The 19,556-nt window shown below is 47.1% G+C and overlaps 2 protein-coding genes across 3 annotated transcripts in view; one reads left to right on the forward strand and one right to left on the reverse strand.

Annotated features, from left to right (window-relative positions):
- Nucleotides 1-8,315, reverse strand: part of znf704 (zinc finger protein 704) — a 91,818-nt gene extending 83,503 nt beyond the window's left edge. For both annotated transcript variants that reach the window (XM_080442104.1, XM_080442103.1), the window contains exon 1: nucleotides 7,480-8,315. In XM_080442104.1, coding sequence (XP_080298230.1) covers nucleotides 7,480-7,671 — 192 coding nt within the window. In that variant the 5' untranslated portion in view covers nucleotides 7,672-8,315. The remainder of the gene's footprint in view (nucleotides 1-7,479) is intronic.
- Nucleotides 1-19,556, forward strand: part of tpd52 (tumor protein D52) — a 327,212-nt gene that overhangs the window by 188,663 nt on the left and 118,993 nt on the right. The window lies entirely within an intron of this gene.

A 19,556-nucleotide genomic window follows, 5' to 3' on the forward strand; every position in this document is an offset into this window, starting at 1 on the left:
TTTTACAATGATTCAAAATGTGTCAATTTCTTTCCGAAAATAGCCGATCTACAAGCTCACAACGCGTCATAGCGTGTTTGTTGTGAGCTTGCAGAGTGAGTAGACAGAAACGTCTCAGGAATCTTATAATGACCATTAGTGAGGCCCAATTATGTGGAGATAAGGTTGAAAATGGGTGAAGTGGTCCTTTAAGCACAGCACTTGAGTAAAATGTACTCGCTTACTTGCCCCTATACAAGTCCCGGCAGCAATCAAAGCCCTTGTCATTGGCCTTAGAAAGGAAGACGCAGTTGACTTTGTCTGACACTGAATTTGCCGATATGACCTCGTCTGCTAATCAGTGCAACCCAGAGACATCATTTTTTTTACAGACAGTGTAGCCGGATTTTGTCATAGAAACAAGCAAGCAGGTCTATCCAAGATTTGTGTTGTAAAATGTTTCAAAAGCATTCCATATTTGTGAAAACCTTTTCACCATTATATATATTTTCAGATAGCAGATCTACAAGCTCGTTGTGAGCTTAAACTGAAGCGAGCCCAAATAAGCAATTACACTTTGGAAACAAGCCCCAAACAAGACTGACATGAAATGTAATTTACATCATGGCTACCAATAAAAAGAAAACAAGTGCATTATGTGTCTGTCTGTGTCCTTTTTGTGTCTGTGTCCTTTGTGTCCTTTGTGTGTGTGTGTGTGTGTGTGTGTGTGTGTGTGTGTGTGTGTGTGTGTGTGTGTGTGTGTGTGTGTGTGTGTGTGTGTGTGTGTGTGTGTGTGTGTGTGTGTGTGTGTGTGTGTGTGTGTGTGTGTGCGCGTGAGTGTGTGTGTGCAGGACTGCAGGTGTCTGTCTGTGGTGTGTCATAGGCGTGTTTGCATCAGGTCTCTTCCGGTTCTGGGGGGCTTGGTTCAGAGTTTGGGAAGCCATTGGCGACCCCTCATTGGCTGGCCTTTAGCCAATAGGGAGAAAAGGGAGAACGTTTATTGACAGAGTTGCCAAGCTGTAAAAGCTGCAACCCGCAACTTCCAATATTTACAAGCCACTTTACAGGAAAACAAGCCCAAGGTCGCTTATAATAAGCACCGTGGTGAATTCTGAATGGCTGGGAATGCTTTTGGAAGACATACTGGGAGATATAGGGCTGCAACTGTTGATATGTTTCCTCGCGATTATCCTATCGATAATATTTTCGATGAATAGAAATAATTGAGAAGCGTGTTTTAAATGTTTTTTTTCCTTCATATATCAACGAATAATGACACACTAAGCATTATTTCATTCTATGCTGCACAAGGGTGTCATGCTAAAATTGTGAAAATAGACGATCTACAAGCTCACAATGTGTCATATCGCAACGCATTGTGAGCTTGTAGATCGGCTATTTACACAATTCTTAAGCTATAATGACGTGCCCAAAATAGATTATCAACTATTGCATACAATGATCAATCTTTTTTTTTTTTACATATAATTGATTACATTGATTAGTTTGATTAAACTATAGCACCCATGAATTGGGACGTAGAGTCACTTCAGCTGCCATCTGCCAGCGGACAAAGTATATACTCAAGTAAACACTCATAGAGAAAATGACCGATCTACAAGCTCACAACGCTTGTAGATCGGCCATTTTCACCATATCTGAAATAAGGCTTAAGTGGTTAATTCGTAATATGTTTCCCGTGAGTGCCTTCCTAGAAATGTAGTGGAGTCAAAAGTACAATATTTCTATTTGAAATGCAGCAGAGTGGAAGTCATCAGCTTAATACTAAAAAAATGTACTAAAGTACAGTACTCGAGTAAATGTACTTCCACCACTTCAGCTGCATCGACAACAACTACACAGACCACAACTCATCTGCAACAACGACAGCAATGGCGACAACAACAAAAGTGGTAGCAATTAAAAATAACCGCCAGTGTCCCTCTGCTGGCGCTGGCACTGAGACATCTGTGCAACGTTGGTCACACACACACAATCGCACATGCACACACACACACACACACACACACACACACACACACACACACACACACACACACACACACACACACACACAGACTTTTGTATTACTATACTTGTGAGGACCTCAACATTTTCGACGGTGATTTTATGACTGCCATTTTTACAACTTTTTGGGGTAATTTTTGAACAATTTTAAACACACTTTTTACCATTTCGAACTATAAAACAACCATTTCTCTTGAGAGGACCAGGGAAATGATTGTGAGAATCTTCACAATGTCTATTTCCCCCCCACAAGTACTATACAGTACTTGTGGGGACATTCGGCCCTCACAAGTATAGTAATACAAGCGCACACACACACACACACACACACACACACACACACACACACACACACACACACACACACACACACACACACACACACACACACACACACACACACACACACACACACACACAAGTAGTAAGTCAACAAGTGGCATTCTGCGGACCCCCGCCCCCACCCTGTGCACAGAGGGTGATCGGGCAAAGTGCCAGCCTTACAGAATTCTTTGGCACATGCCACCCGTTGCCAACTGCGGGGGTCTGGCATGCTGGTGAGGGGGGGGGGGGTCCCGCCCGCTTTGTTTTGTTACGGCCACACGGCAGCTGCGGGCCTACGAGCCGGCCCCCCCTCCTTTTAACATCCTCAGCTCTCGCTCATAAAATACACACACACACACACACACACACACACACACACGTGCATATCAATGGTGTCGGGCAGAAAACCTTGTATCTCCATGTTTCGACTGTTTATGTTTTTCGTTTTTTTTTGTCAACTAATGCCGCGCTTTCATCATGCGAGTGTCGCACGAGAGCAGTCAAAATAGCAGATCTAAAGCTCGCGCCGCGTTGTCAGCTTGTAGATCTGCTATTTTCACTATTTTAAATGTTTGCTTTTCATAATAGCAAAACAAAAAAAGGAAGATACAGGGTTTCCACCCGACAGCAACCATATACACGCACGCCAGCATGAACACACAGACACACATACACACACCCCCCCCCCTCCCCCCGGTCTTGTTTTTCCAACTCCAGGGCCAATTGCAGGGTGTTGAAAGAGACTGTTGCTCCATTCTGTGTCAGAGTGCTGGTTCTCAACCTCTTTCATTGCAAGGACCCCCAGCTTGAGATGCATTAGGTTAGTAGTGGTTCTCCTACCTGGGGGACGGGACCCCTGTGTGTGGGGGGGGGGGTCCCCACATGATTTTGGGGCGGGGTCCCCAGATGACGGTGAAGTGACAATTTAAGGACTTTTAAAGACTTTTTTTTTTACCATGTTGCTGTCGCGTGGAAACCTTCGTATGTCCAAAACCGTAGCTTTCTTTATTATTAGCCGCACAAATGGCGAGGCATTGTGCGCTTGTACAGTAGATCTGCTATTTTCACTGCTCTTGCCGTGAAAACACTGTTGTAGGTCGGAAAAATAAATGAAGAAAAAAAAAACATACAGCTTGTATGTTTGCGATTTTTGACAAAGAGTGAAAATGTGTGCGCACCTTTGAATATATGTATATTTTTTACACGATACTTTTTTACTCAAATCTTTGCTTCTGGGGGTCCCTGGAACAAGATATTTTGAGATGGGGGGGTCCACAGCCAAATACATAGGTCGGAAAAAGAAATGAAGAAAAAAAAAACATACATATTTTAAAAAGTTCAAACATGGAGATAAGAGGTTTCTATGTACTGTAGATCCACTAGTGTGTTTGATGTGCAGAGAGTGGAGCTGTAGAACAGGATAGCAGTGCTAAACGTAGCAGATAAGGGAGCAGGGAGTGGACCCTCCACACGGGCAATAACAAGCCGTCCCCCCCTGAACACCATTCTCCTTTCGGCCGTGCTGGCATACATCACATACTGAGACGATGGCAACACACGCACACACACGCACACGCACATACACATGCACACACACATGCGCACACACACACACGCGCGCACACAAACACACTTTCAACACCGTGCAATTGGCGCTGGAGTTGGAACCCACACACACACACACACACACACGCACACGCACACGCACACGCACACGCACACGCACACGCACGCGCGCGCACATACATGCGCACACGCACACACACACACACAAAACTGTAAACAACACAGTCACAAGCATTCCACATGCAGCCATCCCCTCTCCATAAAAACAACAGCACCCTCCCTCTCTCTCTTTCTGTGTGTGTGTCTCTCTCTCTCTCCCTCTTTCTGTTTATCTCTATCTCCCTCCCTATCTCTCTCCCTCTTCCTCCCTCCCTCGTTCTCTCTCTATCTCCCTCTCCCTGTTTATCTCTCTCCCTCTTCTCCCTTTCTTTCTCTCCCTCCCTCCTTCTCTCTCTCTCTCTCTCTATCTCCCTCTCCCTCTTTCTGTTTATCTCTTTCTCCATATCTCTCTCCCTCTTCCTACCTCCCTCTCTCTTTCTCTCCCCCCCTCTCCCTCTCTCTATCTCCCTCTCCCTCTTTCTGTTTATCTCTCTCTCCCTATCTCTCTCCCTCTTTCTCTCCCTCCCTCGTTCTCTCTCTCTTTCTGTTTATCTCTCTCTCCATATCTCTCTCCCTCTTCCTACCTCCCTCTCTCTTTCTCTCCCTCCCTCCCTCTCCATCTCTCTCTCTCTCTCTCTCTCTCTCTCTCTCTCTCTCTCTCTCTCTCTCTCTCTCTCTCTCTCTCTCTCTCTCTCTCTCTCTCTCTCTCTCTCTCTCTCTCTCTCTCTCTCTCTCTCTCTCTCTAGTGCAGACTGACTCCACACACACGGCAGACAGACAGAGAGCATCATCTGCTCCCATGTGACGCCCAAAGCCTGCGACTTGGAAGCCGAGGCGATTAGGTCATTCCTTGGAGAAGGACCACAAAATCATCATCATCACCCCGACCAGAACAAACGGCTCGTTCTGCCGTGTTCCCACCATGCACGCACCAAGGCCGGCGTCCTCTATTAGTACCCAATAAACCAGTGGTTCTCAACCTGTGGGTCGGGGCCCGCTGGTGGGCCACGAGGGTATCGCAAGTGCCCCCCCCCCCCCTCAACGAATTGCCAAAACACTACGATTTTAGTGATAATTAACCCATTTAAACCGGGAAAGCATCTGTGTCATTTTATATTTCTTTGGCTATTAAAAAATAGCAGATCTACAAGTTCATAGCGCGGCACGAAGTGACGCGCTAAGAACAAATAGTGAAACAATTAGTGGGAAAAAAATCTTTGCTTCTGGGGGTCCTTGGAACAGGATATTTTGAGATGGGGGTCCACGGCCAAATACATATAATGTTGGGGGTCCTTGACATGAAAAGGTTTGAGCACCACTGATATAGCAACATTCGTTTTTCAGAAAACTGTCTAGTATTTTATTTTATTTTGAATTTAATCGGCCTCGGGTCTTAATGGGTTAACATTAAAAAAGGTCAAAGGGACACCGATAAATAAGTTATAAGCATAACTTGCGGTATGCTACGTTAGTTCTATTGATCCCAGGTGGAACACAATAGATTGATTGATCATTAAAATGCACGCGGCCCACCCGTCCAACAAGGCTGCCGTGTTAAGTGGTGGAATGGGTGGGCCACAAATGCTTTCGGCATTTTCCAAGTGGGCCCTGATCCATAATAGTGCGAGGCTATTAAATATTATACTATTTACAGGAGCATTTGTAGATCTGTTCCTTGAGGGGTTTCCCCGGGGGTCCCCAGCAAGAAGAGGAACAGTTTAAACACTTAAGCCCTGTTTTATTTTTCGGCTCTTCGGAAATAGGCGATGTACAAGCTTGCGTTGCGACGCGTTGTGAGCTTGTAGATCGGCTATTTCTGCGTTGTCTCATATGAGACAAAATATTTTTTAATTGGGGGTCCGTGGCCAAAATCAAACTGGGGGCCCTTCAAGAACCACTGCTCTTACAGACAAAAACATTTAATAAAAACACAAACAATGAGTGGGGGGGGGCCCGGGGGGGTGCGAGAGAAGACCCCTCTTTAGACATCAAGCCCCCCAAACACTGCAGTAATGCAGATTGGTGTGTGTGTGTGTGTGTGTGCGACTGTGCGCGTGTGTGTGTGTGTGTGTGTGTGTGTGTGTGTGTGTGTGTGTGTGTGTGTGTGTGTGTGTGTGTGTGTGTGCGTGCGTGCGTGCGTTTGTTTGCCTCTGATACAGGCAGTGTACCCACCCACCCACTCTCATAAACACAGTGCGCAGAGGCCCTATCGAATGGATCCGAGCCCTTTGTCCCGTATCTGATGAAGCCACCGAGGGTGTCATTGGTGACAGTGGCTTGTTTTGGTCTCGGCTGATGCTGTGCCACACATCAGCCTAAATGCGGCATTCTGCAAACGACAAGCCCTCTTGTATATGTATGCATGCATGTATGTGCGTGTGTGTGTGTGTCTGTGTGTGTGTGTGTGTGTGTGTGTGTGTGTGTGTGTGTGTGTGTGTGTGTGTGTGTGTGTGTGTGTGTGCGTGCATGTGTGTGTGTATGCACGTGACCAAGACAGGAGGAGGGAGCGTTGCACTCGCGCAATGCCGTCGCAAGAGGGGGGTGTCGCTTGCCGACAAAAAGCACAGATCTATGTATTGTGTGCAAGCTTGACAATTCTGCAATGACAAGCCTGCGTGCACACGTCAACACAGACGGGCAGCTCCTTACACACACACACACACACACACACACACACACACACACACACACACACACACACACACACACACACACACACACACACACACACACACACACACACACACACACACACAATACCGTCGCAAGGGGTTGTCGCTTGCCGAAGAAAAAAAACAGATCTACTAGCTGACAACGCGTTGCATTGTCAGCTTGTAGATCTGCTTTTTTTCCCTTTGCACACAAACAATAACACAGTCCAGTCCAGAGCCAGAGGGTGTCGCTTGCCGAAAAATAAACAACACATCAGCAAGCCGTGTCAGCTTGTAGCCTTGTTATGCTTCGGCAAGCGACGCCGATGGCTTGCTTTATTACACATCTGTATTACACATATGCATTAGGGCTACGCCAAGGTTTCATGACAAACACATAGGCCAGGGGTCTTCAACAGGGGGTCCGGGACCCCTAGGGGGTCCTCAGAGCTACTATAGGGGGTCCGCCAAATATTTGTGTGATTTTTTTGTGTTACATGAAGCACTCGAACCCTAAAGAATCCCTATTCCGAGGAGTAGCCTAGGCTACTTAAGCCAAAAATAGCAGATCTACAAGCTCACAACGCCAGCGCGAGCTCGCGCTGCCAGGCGTTGTGAGCTTGTAGATCGGCTATTTTTTGGCAAAGAGGTATAGGTGTAGAGGGGAAAAAAGAGCAGACCATGTACACAAAAAAAAGTTGAATCTGAAACACAATTTTATATAATATAGAGGGGGTCCCTGCTTCATCTCTCTCAGCTAGGGGGGTCCTTGCATGGGCTGAAAACGTTGAAGACCCCTGACGTAGTCTATTATTACACAGTTATTACCCACCTTCATCATCATCGTGCCGGGGGCCAGCGGGGCCCCTGAAGATGATGCTGCTGGTCCGTCCCGGCTGTCCGGTGGCGGCATGCCGGTGGTCCCCAGCAGCACCGGCGCTCCGTCCGCCGCTGCCGGCGACACGCCGGGCGCGTATACGCGGCTCCCGAGGATCGAGCGCTTCACCAAACGTCTGGTATGCATGGCTTTTTCTTTTCTTTTTTCAATCAACAACACAAATAAAAACACCAAAAACAAATGCGATGTCAAAACGTAGAAAAAACGAAAACGAATGCGATGTCAAAACGTAAAAAACAATGACAAATGTATGTCAAAACGCAAAAAAAACAATGACAAATGCCTATGTCAAAACGCGAAAAACAAATGCAATGTCAAAACGCAAAAAAAAAAATAGAACGCAAAAAAAAAAAAAAACGGGGGCCTATGTTTATTTATTCGCAGCCTATCTTGTTTGTTTGTTTGTTTACGTTTTGTTTTGTTTGTTTACTGTTGGTAAACAACAACGCGGTAGCAGCGGCACCGGCGGCAGAGCTGCTGCTGCTGCGGCATCGGCCGCTCCTCCTCCTCCCACAGCCCCGGCGACACAACGCTGGCGAGCGGCGACATTATCACGGCGCTATGAGACCGTACTGTCTACACCTCCCGATCCAAACCGTCCGGGATCCACCGAAGACCCGTGCGTTAGATCCTGAAAAACGGGCCGTTAAATGAAGGGATGTATAGGGCTTGGTTTTGGCCGTCTAACGGCCTGTCCATCCAGCCTCACACGTATACATACACACACACACACACATACATACACACAACCCCCGGTGCAGAGCAGAGTCCCTGTCCGACAGTCCGACCTGTTTGTTTTTCCAACCACTGCTGCCCTGCTCCGCTATAAGGCTGCCTGGTTGGCTGGAAGACACGGAGCGGAGTGTATACTATAGGCCACCACCGGCTTATCGGAACGGGAGTGGGGATTTGCAGTGGTGGAGGGGTCATAGCTACCAGTGGTGGAAAAAGTAGGCTACTTGAATGTTTTTACTTGAGTAAAAGTATTGATACTGCAATGTAGAAGTACTCTGTTTAAAGTAAAAGTCCGGAATTCAAAAGTATTGGTATCAAAATGTACTTAAAGTACAAAAAGTAAAAATTTCTAAAAATCTTTAGAAAATAGCCGATCTATACAAGCTCATAACGGCGTTGTGAGCTTGTAGATCTGCTATTTTCAAATAGCCTAGGTATAAAATAGGGCTAAAGTGGTTAATGTATGTTTTATAATGTAATAATTTATATCTGCAAAGTAACTAGTAACTAAAGTTTTCAAATAATTGTAGTGGAGTAACAATATTTTGCCTCTGACATGTAGTGAAGTAGGTCCAGAAGTAAAAGTATTGACATTTGTAAATTCTCCAGGAAAATAAAAATACCTTAAAATTGTACTTAAGTACGGTACTTGAGTAAATGTAGCCTACTTTGTTACTTTACACCACTGGTAGCTACTGAGATTATCTTTTCTTTAACCACTTGAACCCCATGCAGCATCCATATTCTGGCTGGGGGGGGGGACATTAGCCAAAAATAGCAGATTTTACACGCTCTATTTTTGGTGAAGAGATTTGGTGTGGAAAAAATTGACCATCAAAGTACAGAGTCAGCAGGTTCAGTTTACATGTCACCCTGTTTACATACAAGGCACTACATGGCAAACTACCCCTGTATTTGACAGAACTGTTAGAACCCAACACATCAAGTCATGGTACCAGATCTCAGGATAAGGTTATGCTGCCTGGGTGTTATGCTGAAGGTGTGTATGCTCTAGGGCATTGGTTCTCAAAGTGGGGTCCGGGGACCCCCTGGGGTCCTTGAGGGAGTTCCAGGGGGTCCCCAGCTAAATGATTGATAGTTAGAGACCAAGTGGACCTTTATGGGTCTCTGAGAGCGTACAAATGGAACCAAATGGACCCAGAGTTAAATTAACATTGATTTTACAATATAAATCGGGGTAACAGAGATAGAAATGCCATTAAATGGGGGTCCGTAGGCTAATGCATGTCAAACTGGGGGTCCTTGACATGAAAAAGTTTGAGAACCACTGCTCTAGGGCTATAGGCCTATATGGAACGAATGTCAAGAATGTGGCATAGTAGCGCAGACATGTTTGTTTTGGGCAATGTTAAGTCAACCTGGTTTATACCCCTCAAAGATGTCCGCTGCTACCAAAAGACACTTGTTGACGCCCCCTTCAGGATCTTTGGCACGCTCTATATTACCAGGAGTCATCAGCCACTGCAGTAGTGTAGTAGCTGTGTTTATATCTGCAGAAACACATTGATCTCTCGCTGTATTTTGGTGTTTTCACTGTTTGTTTGTTTTGGTTGACTGGGAAAACAAACAGTGAAAACACCAACAATACAGCGAGAGGGCAATGGCTGAATACTGCTGGTATAGAGGGAAATTGTTTGTTTGTTTTGTGTTGTTTTGTTATCGCTATGTTAACACTGGGCAAAGTTACATTGTATGCCCTAAGTAAAAGTTGCAGTGCCACAATGTAGAAACAGGGCCTGTACACTGTTACAGGTAAAAGCCCTGTATTCAAAATGTTATTTAAGTAAATGTATAGTATAGTATTGGCTTAGACTTACTTAAAGTACCAAAAGTAAAAGTAGGCTACTCATTATGCACAATGTCCCTTTTCACAAGTTATTTTTGAAATTGTTCACAATTTGTCAAAATAAATAAATAAATTGCTAATCTACAAGCTCACAACGTGTCGCATTGCTGAAAATGAAAAACACAGAGAGAATATGTGTCATTATGTCATTTGAATCTGCTCTGAACAAATGTCAATGTCCAAAAGGCTCAAAATGTGACTGTTTTATATCGAATGACTGCAAAATATTGAAACATAATTGCAGTTTGTTTCAAAAGCTTAAAAAAAAAATCTGCTTACATCATGTATAGCAGTGTATCTCAAACTTTCTCATGTCAAGGACCCCCAAATTAATATGTATTTGGCCGCGGACCCTCATCTGAAAATGTTTTTACTTTCAAGATAAAAAAAAAAACAGCAGATGTACAAGCTCACAACGTGGCACAAAGACATGCGCTGCGAGCTTGTAGATCTGCTATTTTTGAATAGCCAGCATATAAAATATGGAAAAAGTGGTTAAAATTATTGTGATGCTGTATTAACACATTTAGCTGCATGGGGACCCCCTGGAACTCCACATTTCACATTGCAATAAAGCCCCTTTGAATTGAAAACTGAATGAAAATGGAAAAAAAGGTTCCTTTAATGTGAGTCCGGATCCAGTGTGCTGGGGGAATCCAGTCCGGGGTGTGTGTGCTCTCCAGAGCCCGGGCCTGTGCCGGCGGAACGCTGCCTGCTGTAAACATGTGCGGCCTGGCTGCAGAGCAGCGCTCCGATTGGCCCATGTGCTGCCGAGCAGCGCTCCGATTGGCCTGTGTGCTGAGGAGCAGCGCTCCGATTGGTCCATGTGCTGCAGAGCAGCGCTCCTATTGGTCCACGGAGCACACGCCTCCACGAGCCCCGCGCTACACCCCCCCCATGTAGGTGGACTCTACATCCTATAGCCCGGAGGAACGGGCGCGCCTGATATTATAACTCTATGCTACTGGCTGCTTGGATTGTGGGGTAATAATAATAATAATAATAATAATAATAACAATAATAATAATAATAATAATAATAATAATAATAATAATAATAATAATAATAATAATATTAAATAGCAATAATATTATTATTATAATAATAATTATTGTTAATAATATTCCATGGCCACTGTCTGGCTGAAATCAGTCTAATTTACAGAAAAATATTTATAATTGTGTGCAAGTGTGTGTGTGTGTGTGTGTGTGTGTGTGTGTGTGTGTGTGTGTGTGTGTGTGTGTGTGTGTGTGTGTGTGTGTGTGTGTGTGTGTGTGTGTGCGTGCGTGTGCGTGTGCGTGTGTGAGTGTGTGTGCGTGTGCGTGCGTGATAATGAATAATATAGCAGAGTTTAGTTAATGTTGGATTTATTTATTTGATTATTAATGTATTTATTAGATTTGTATGTCCCGCATAATTAATTGTCTTGTCTCAACAGTCAAACCTTTCATTTGTTCATTCTGAATCAATTTAATGAATGTCTCATTTGACTGGCAGCTTATACAGTAGGCTACCAACCGTCCCTTCAGGCTATGGAATCCAAACTCAAGCTTCTTCTGTTTTTCTCTTCTTTTTCTTTCCTGTCACAGTTTTCCTTCCAACTAGAAGAAGGTAAGGGAATGTCATACCAACTGATCATGCTCCTTTCAAAACAATGATGACGAAAGAAAGAAAGAAAGAAAGAAAGAAAGAAAGAAAGAAAGAAAGAAAGAAAGAAAGAAAGAAAGAAAGAAAGAAAGAAAGAAAGAAAGAAAGAAAGAAAGAAAGAAAGAAAGAGGGAAGAAAGAAGGAAATAAAGAAAGAAAGAAATTGTAGACTAAAGTGTGTGTGTGTGTGTGTGTGTGTGTGTGTGTGTGTGTGTGTGTGTGTGTGTGTGTGTGTGTGTGTGTGTGTGTGTGTGTGTGTGTGTGTGTGTGTGTGTGTGTGCGTGCGTGCGTGCGTGCGTGCGTGTGTGTGTAGGCAGGTAGACTGACAGACATAAAGAACCTTGAACTTGATGGATCCAGTGGTTTTGGGAGCTTAGCCATGGACAAACAGATGGACACAGACCCGCTCCTACATGGTTCGCCTCCTACAGAGCAGTGGTGGAAATGTAAATATACTTATAGTAGGCTACCAAAGTGAAAGTACTTCAGAACAGTCTAAATCTTTCTGAATGTACTATATCAGATTCATCGGAAAAATGTATTTAATGATGAATTAGATGCTACAACAATACCAGACCACAGCAATGTGTGTCTGAACGTTAATGTAAATGGACTGCTGGTTGTATCCTTTTTGTGCAATAACAGATAATAGGCCTACTGTTATTCAGCATCAATCATGCATCATCGTGCAAGGTTCAGCACCACTGGTGATGGACAGCGACAGGCCATACACACTGATGTAACACCATGCCTTGTTTAGATGGGGGCAATCTGGGAACCCATCGTAAAAAAAAAAAGGAAAAACAGCGACCTCTGCTGTTTTTTTTTACCTTTGATTTGACTCTGGGGGGGGGGGGGGGGGGTGATTAAATAGACCTATGCTGACTGGAAACCAGGGTTTTGGTCTGCCCTCAGCCCTCCACTTCCGGTGGTGCACCCATGTTATAACTTAACAGTGTCACAGTCCGCTCCTCGGGCTGTGGACGATGACTTTATTATTCGGACCTTGAATGCCCTTATATGGTGTTGGACTCCAATGGGCTGTTCTTTAGGCCTGGTTAGGCCGTTCTTTATATTCTGCATTTGTATTGTAACTCTGTTGCCCTGGCCTTGGTTTTCCGTACTCTTGTTTTGTAGTAGTGTTTCCTGTCTGCCTTGTTTACTGTTTCCTGTCTTGTCTCACCTCCCTGTGATTATTGTAAACCTAGTCACCTGTGCTCCTTGCCTGTTAGCCTATCCTGTGTTGATTGCCTGTTGTGTTCACCTGCGTCCTGTTAGTCCCCTGTCTATTTAAGTCCTGTGTTTGATTCAGTTCCCTGTTGGTTCGTTGATTGTAGTCAGTGTGAGTTTATGCCTGTCTTTGTCTCCTCACTTATTGTTGCCTTGTACTAAATTCCCCTAGCTTTCCCAGTATAGTTTTCCCTTACTCTTTCTTGTCTCTTTCTTGTTCCGACTGTTTACCCGGTTACCGACTTTGCCTGTACCTAGACTGATTGGTGATTGCTGCCTACTCCTTTGTGTCAGTGTAAATAAACACTTTAACTTGAACTACGCTGCCTCTGCCTCTCATCTTGCGCTTGGGTCCTACACTTCTCTACCTCGCACCGTGACAGAACGAACCAACCACAATGGACCCAGCAGATGATGCAGAGGTGGATGATTTCACCAAGGCACTTCAATCAATTATCTCCATCATGGACATTTGCCAAAATCCCTCCATCGGTGCCGAACGTAAGATTGAGGGTCTGAAGCAGGCCCTCCGAGTGGCATATTCTAGGCCAGAGCTAGCAGATAAATTTGAGGGGACAATTAAGGGAATGTGGGCCGCTTTGTCCAATGCGCCTGCAAGCCTACGGGCAGCTAGCATTCAGCCTGCTTCTCCACCTGTTCTCCAGCCTGCTAGCCATTGTCCTGCTTGTCCTCAGCCTGCTTCCCAGCCTGCTCTCAAGCCTGCTCACCAGCCTGCACCCCACTCGATCAATCTTGGGTATGTAGGCCTCCGGCCTGTGTGCTCCGCACTCGCCCCTGTTGACTCCGCGTTCCCCAAGCCACCCTACGGTGAGACTGTGTCAGCCCTAGACCTTTGGGCTGGGTCTCGCTTGGCCATCGTCAAGGGGAACCGGGCTAGGGGGCGTCATCGCCATGGCCACCGACACCGTCAACGCTCCCAGCTGCCCAGCATCCTGGAGCCTACGCTGCCCAGCTCTCCGCTGCCCAGCTCTCCGCTGCCCAGCTCTCCGCTGCCCAGCTCTCCGCTGCCCAGCACACCGCTGCCCAGCTCTCCGCTGCCCAGCACACCGCTGCCCAGCTCTCCGCTGCCCAGCACACCGCTGCCCAGCTCTCCTCTGCTCAGCACGCCGCAGCTCAGCTCTCCGCTGCCCAGCTCTCCGCTGCCCAGCTCTCCGCTGCCCAGCACACCGCTGCCCAGCTCTCCGCTGCCCAGCTCTCCGCTGCCCAGTACTCCGCTGCCCAGCTCTCCGCTGCCCAGCTCTCCGCTGCCCAGCACACCGCTGCCCAGCACTCCGCTGCCCAGCACACCGCTGCCCAGCTCTCCGCTGCCCAGCACACCGCTGCCCAGCTCTCCTCTGCTCAGCACGCCGCAGCTCAGCTCTCCGCTGCCCAGCTCTCCGCTGCCCAGCACACCGCTGCCCAGCTCTCCTCTGCTCAGCACGCCGCAGCTCAGCTCTCCGCTGCCCAGCTCTCCGCTGCCCAGCTCTCCGCTGCCCAGCTCTCCGCTGCCCAGCTCTCCGCTGCCCAGCACACCGCTGCCCAGCTCTCCTCTGCTCAGCACGCCGCAGCTCAGCTCTCCGCTGCCCAGCTCTCCGCAGCTCAGCTCTCCGCTGCCCAGCTCTCCGCTGCCCAGCACTCCGCTGCTCAGCTCTCCGCTGCCCAGCATCTACGAGGCACCACCGCCCGGCGACCAGCGCGCACCACCGCCCGGCGACCGGCGTGCACCACCGCCCGGCGACCGGCGTGCACCACCGCCCGGCGACCGGCGTGCACCACCGCCCGAAGACCGTCGTGCACCACCGCCCGGACACCGGCGTGCACCACCGCCCGGCAACCAGCATGCACCTTTATCCTGCGATGGTGAGGCTCCACTGCTGACCTGCGACGGTGAGCCTCCTCTTCTGTGCAACGCCGCTGATGCCCTACCAGATGCCGTGTTGGCCGTTCCTGCCGACATCCTACCTGAACCATGGTCGGCCGTCCTTGCCGACACCTTGCCCGTCCTGACTGAATTCTCACCACCTGACGTTCCGTCTGAATTCGCGTCTGCCGACGTTCCGTATGAATTCTCGTCAGCTGATGTCCCGTCTGAATTCACGTCGACTGATGTCCTGCCCGGTGCCTTGTCGGCCGTCCCCGCCGACATGCCACCTGTCCTGCCTGGCGTCTTGCCGATCATCCCCGCTGACGCCATGTCTGTCCAACCCAAACCTACTGTGGCTGTACCTGCTGACGACCTGCCAGAGCCCTCGCTAGCCGTCTACGTTAACGACCTGCCTGTGCCCTCTGCGCCCTCGTCACCCAACGATCTGCCAGAGCCCTCACCAGCCGTCTACGTCAACGACCGGCGTGAGCCCTCTGCGCCCTCGTCAGCTGTCCACACCAACGTCCCGTCTGTGTCCTCGTCGGCTGTCCCTGACGACGATCCTCCAGTGTCCTCGTCTGCTGTCCCCGCCGACGTCCCATCATCCCCACCTGAGTCCTTGTCGGCTGCCCCCGCCGACTTCCCCCCTGAACCCTTGTCAGCCATCTCCGATGAACTGTCGTTGTTCTTGGTGCCCTTGTCAGCCTTCCCTCCTGACAACTCTTGCGAACTGTCCTCTGTTGTCACTGCCAAGGCTGACCTAGCACTCCTGCTGCCGGACCCCGAGCCTGACCTTCAGCTGTCAGAGCCCGGGCTTGCACTACAGCAGCAGGACCTCCAGCCGCTGGCCCTTAGGCTGGCTCTCCAGTTGCCACTCCAGCCGCTGGACCCCGAGACGGCACTTCAGCCACTTGGTCCCGGTTCTCCTCAGGTGCCCCAGTCTCAGTGTCCTCTGTCTACCTTCCCCAGACCTAAAATAGTTGGTAGTCCCATTCCCGGCCCTGTCCATAGTTCTGTCCCTTTCGTACCTAGCCCTCCTGTTTCCCAGCGTAGCCCCCCTTTTCTCCAGTCTCCTAGACTCCCTAAGTTCTACTCTGGAACACCCCGCCCTTTGGTCAGTGGTGTAGTTGGTCCCCCCATCTGCCCATTAGCTGCTCTCCCCATCTGTTTGTCTGCGTGTCTTTCTTCCTGTATGTCTGCTAGTCTGTCTGCTACGCTGCTCGTCCGTCTGTCTAGTCCCCCGTCCAACAGTTTCCCTTTCGACCCTTTTACCCGCCTGCTGTGTCAAGCCTCATGTTTGTCCGCCTGCATGGCTGTCTGTCAGTTGATCTGTGTGTCTCTCTGTCTTTCTCAACTTCTCCCTTTCTGCTTGTCTGTGTGTCTGTCTGTGTGTCTGCCCTCCTGTCTTTCGGTGTGAGTGTATGATTGTGCGGTTCCGTTGTCTGTCTGTCTGTGTTTTTTCTTGTTTCTCTGTCCGTTTATCGGCATTACAGCTTGCTGCCTGCCCGTCAGCTAGTCTGTGTGATGTCTCTTTGTCTGGTTTGAATGTCTGTATGTTGCCTGTCTGTCTTTTCTCTTTTTGCCCAGTCCTGTGTTCTGCCCCGCCCCTAACCGGTCAGTGTTTCTGCCCCGCCCCAAACCAGTCCCGTCCTGCCCTGTACAGTTCAGCTGGCCCCGTGGTTTTGCACTGCCTCTGCCAGTTTTGTTTTTGTTTCCTTGCCCTTTTTCGGCCCTCGCCCCTCCTGGCCACCACCTCCCGCCCTTGTTTGGTAGTCATGTGGGCCGTCTGGGATCCGTCCCTTGGAGGGGGGGTACTGTCACAGTCCGCTCCTCGGGCTGTGGACGATGACTTTATTATTCGGACCTTGAATGCCCTTATATGGTGTTGGACTCCAATGGGCTGTTCTTTAGGCCTGGTTAGGCCGTTCTTTATATTCTGCATTTGTATTGTAACTCTGTTGCCCTGGCCTTGGTTTTCCGTACTCTTGTTTTGTAGTAGTGTTTCCTGTCTGCCTTGTTTACTGTTTCCTGTCTTGTCTCACCTCCCTGTGATTATTGTAAACCTAGTCACCTGTGCTCCTTGCCTGTTAGCCTATCCTGTGTTGATTGCCTGTTGTGTTCACCTGCGTCCTGTTAGTCCCCTGTCTATTTAAGTCCTGTGTTTGATTCAGTTCCCTGTTGGTTCGTTGATTGTAGTCAGTGTGAGTTTATGCCTGTCTTTGTCTCCTCACTTATTGTTGCCTTGTACTAAATTCCCCTAGCTTTCCCAGTATAGTTTTCCCTTACTCTTTCTTGTCTCTTTCTTGTTCCGACTGTTTACCCGGTTACCGACTTTGCCTGTACCTAGACGTTGATTGCTGCCTACTCCTTTGTGTCAGTGTAAATAAACACTTTAACTTGAACTACGCTGCCTCTGCCTCTCATCTTGCGCTTGGGTCCTACACTTCTCTACCTCGCACCGTGACAAACAGTTAACAATATTTCTCCACGGAACACTAACACCATTTCTCCCAAAGAACATGGATCGTTTTGTTATAAGCCCATTTGTTTCTATGATGAAAGAACAAGTTACAATGTTACTAACTTTCCGTGGTTTTGTCGGCTCCGAGGACGCTATTGTTAAATGAGTTTCGGTTTGTTTCCAGTGGGAAGCGAGCGCACAGATGTAAGTCCCGCCCACTACATTTGATTGGGTAAAGCGCGGCCTGCTTCCTGATCGGAAGGAACGCCCACTTGTAGGCTAACGCGCACACATTCTGAACGGGGCTCCCAACAGATTCAGTGGCGCAGCTCTGAATCTGTACTTGAAAGATTAACATGGGGGTAAAATAACCAAGAGAGCAAAGTAGTGTACAGAGTAGACATACTGCCTGACTGTCTCAGATCAGTTTTTAACTCTGAGAGAACTCTGAGGACATCAAGTTACCATGCAGGGAGGAGTGGTGGAAAAAGTACTCAAATGTTTTACTTAAGTATCAATAGGCCTACTGCAATGTGGAAATACTCTGTTAAATTAAAAGTTAGGAATTAAAAATGTACTTGAGTAAATATATAAATATTGATATCAAAATGTACTTAAAGTACCAAAAGTAAAGTACTCATTATGCAGAATGTCCCACTTCACAAGTTCAAATGTATGAAATGTATAAAAATCTACAAGCTCACAATGTGTCGCATCGCGACGCATTGTGAGCTTGTAGATCGGCTATTTTCAAATGGTCAAAATGTATATAGGGCTGAAGTGGTTTGACTGCGGACGACGCGATAACGCGTCAAGTGCTACTTTGTCCAGTTGGCCGTCGACGCGCTCGACGCGCTGGACGCGCGTTCATTGTTTAATCTCTGATTGCGCTATGCTGCTTAATATTCAATGTTATTCTCGAGTTCCACTTACTTCACGGACATCTGCATCCGGTTTCATGACCTGGATTCCGTTTCCGGTTTTTGATTCTTTTCCCCAGTCATTTTCGTCCAAAATAGGTAAATAAACGGTCTTTCACACGGTATGACGGACAAACGGACAGTTTCTCTTCTATAATCTATGGTCTGGGTGACGATCAGTCATCGCCGTCGTATATCACAATGTAATTTTCGCCGATCAAAACAATGGGGGGGACGTCACATCCGTTTTCATGTTTTTCCTTGTCTAATCTATGAAGAAGGGTGAGAGAGACCCAACGACATGATCAAAGCTGTCATGTGCTGCGCTCTAGTGGCGGATTTGTGCTGGGTCTTTACATTATGTGTCCTTAAATTATTTTCATGAGAAAAATTCAAAATATAAAAATAAAAAAACACGAAAATTGCTGGCACTGGGGGAGTACTTTATGAAAATACTCTGGCAGTCAAAGAGTTAATGTATGTTTTCTAATAATAATCAAAATCTACAAATTAACCAGTAACTAAAGTTTTCAAATAATTGTAGTGGAGAAAAAATACAATATTTGTCTCTGAGATGTAGTGGAGTAGAAGTAAAAGTATAAAACATTTGAAATACTCCTGTGAAGTAAAAAAAAATACCTTAAAATTGTACTTAAGTACAGTACCTGAGTAATTGTACTCAGTTACTTTCCACCACTGGCAGGGAGGTACCCGATGACATGCAGACCTTAGATTTGAGTCTAAATAGCCGATCTACATCAACGAGTTGTGAGCTTGTAGATTTGCTATATTTGAACTATTTTTAAATGTTTAAAAAAAAAAACACCTTAGAAGATTAACGGGTAAGGTGGCAGATAAGATAGTCTGAGGACGTTATGCAGGCTAGCAGTTATTCAATACGGAGCAGTAGATATTATCTATTATTTATTTTTGTGTTGTTGATACTCAATGTATTGTCTTGAACCACAATGACGTTGGAAATCCAATAATTTAAAGGGATAGATGACTTTTTTCTTATCGATTAGTCACCCAATAGACCATATTCACACGGCGGCCATATTGGAATTTAACATTGAAAGTGCCACCCCGTTGCCGTGGAAACCGGGTGGCACTTCATTGACTTAATAGCAACATGGCCGCCGTGTGAATATGGTCTATGGAGACTTGAATTCATGGTTCCGGTAGGAGACTCAAAGAGTGGCCTTTGTTTCTCCTACCGGGACCGCTGCCAACCGGTCCGCTGGTCATCAAATTATTGGCTTAGGAATGCAACAAAAACCAAAAAATA

Source organism: Gymnoscopelus braueri (assembly GCF_963280865.1).
Source record: "Gymnoscopelus braueri genome assembly, chromosome: 11".
In the NCBI taxonomy this organism is placed as follows: domain Eukaryota; kingdom Metazoa; phylum Chordata; class Actinopteri; order Myctophiformes; family Myctophidae; genus Gymnoscopelus; species Gymnoscopelus braueri.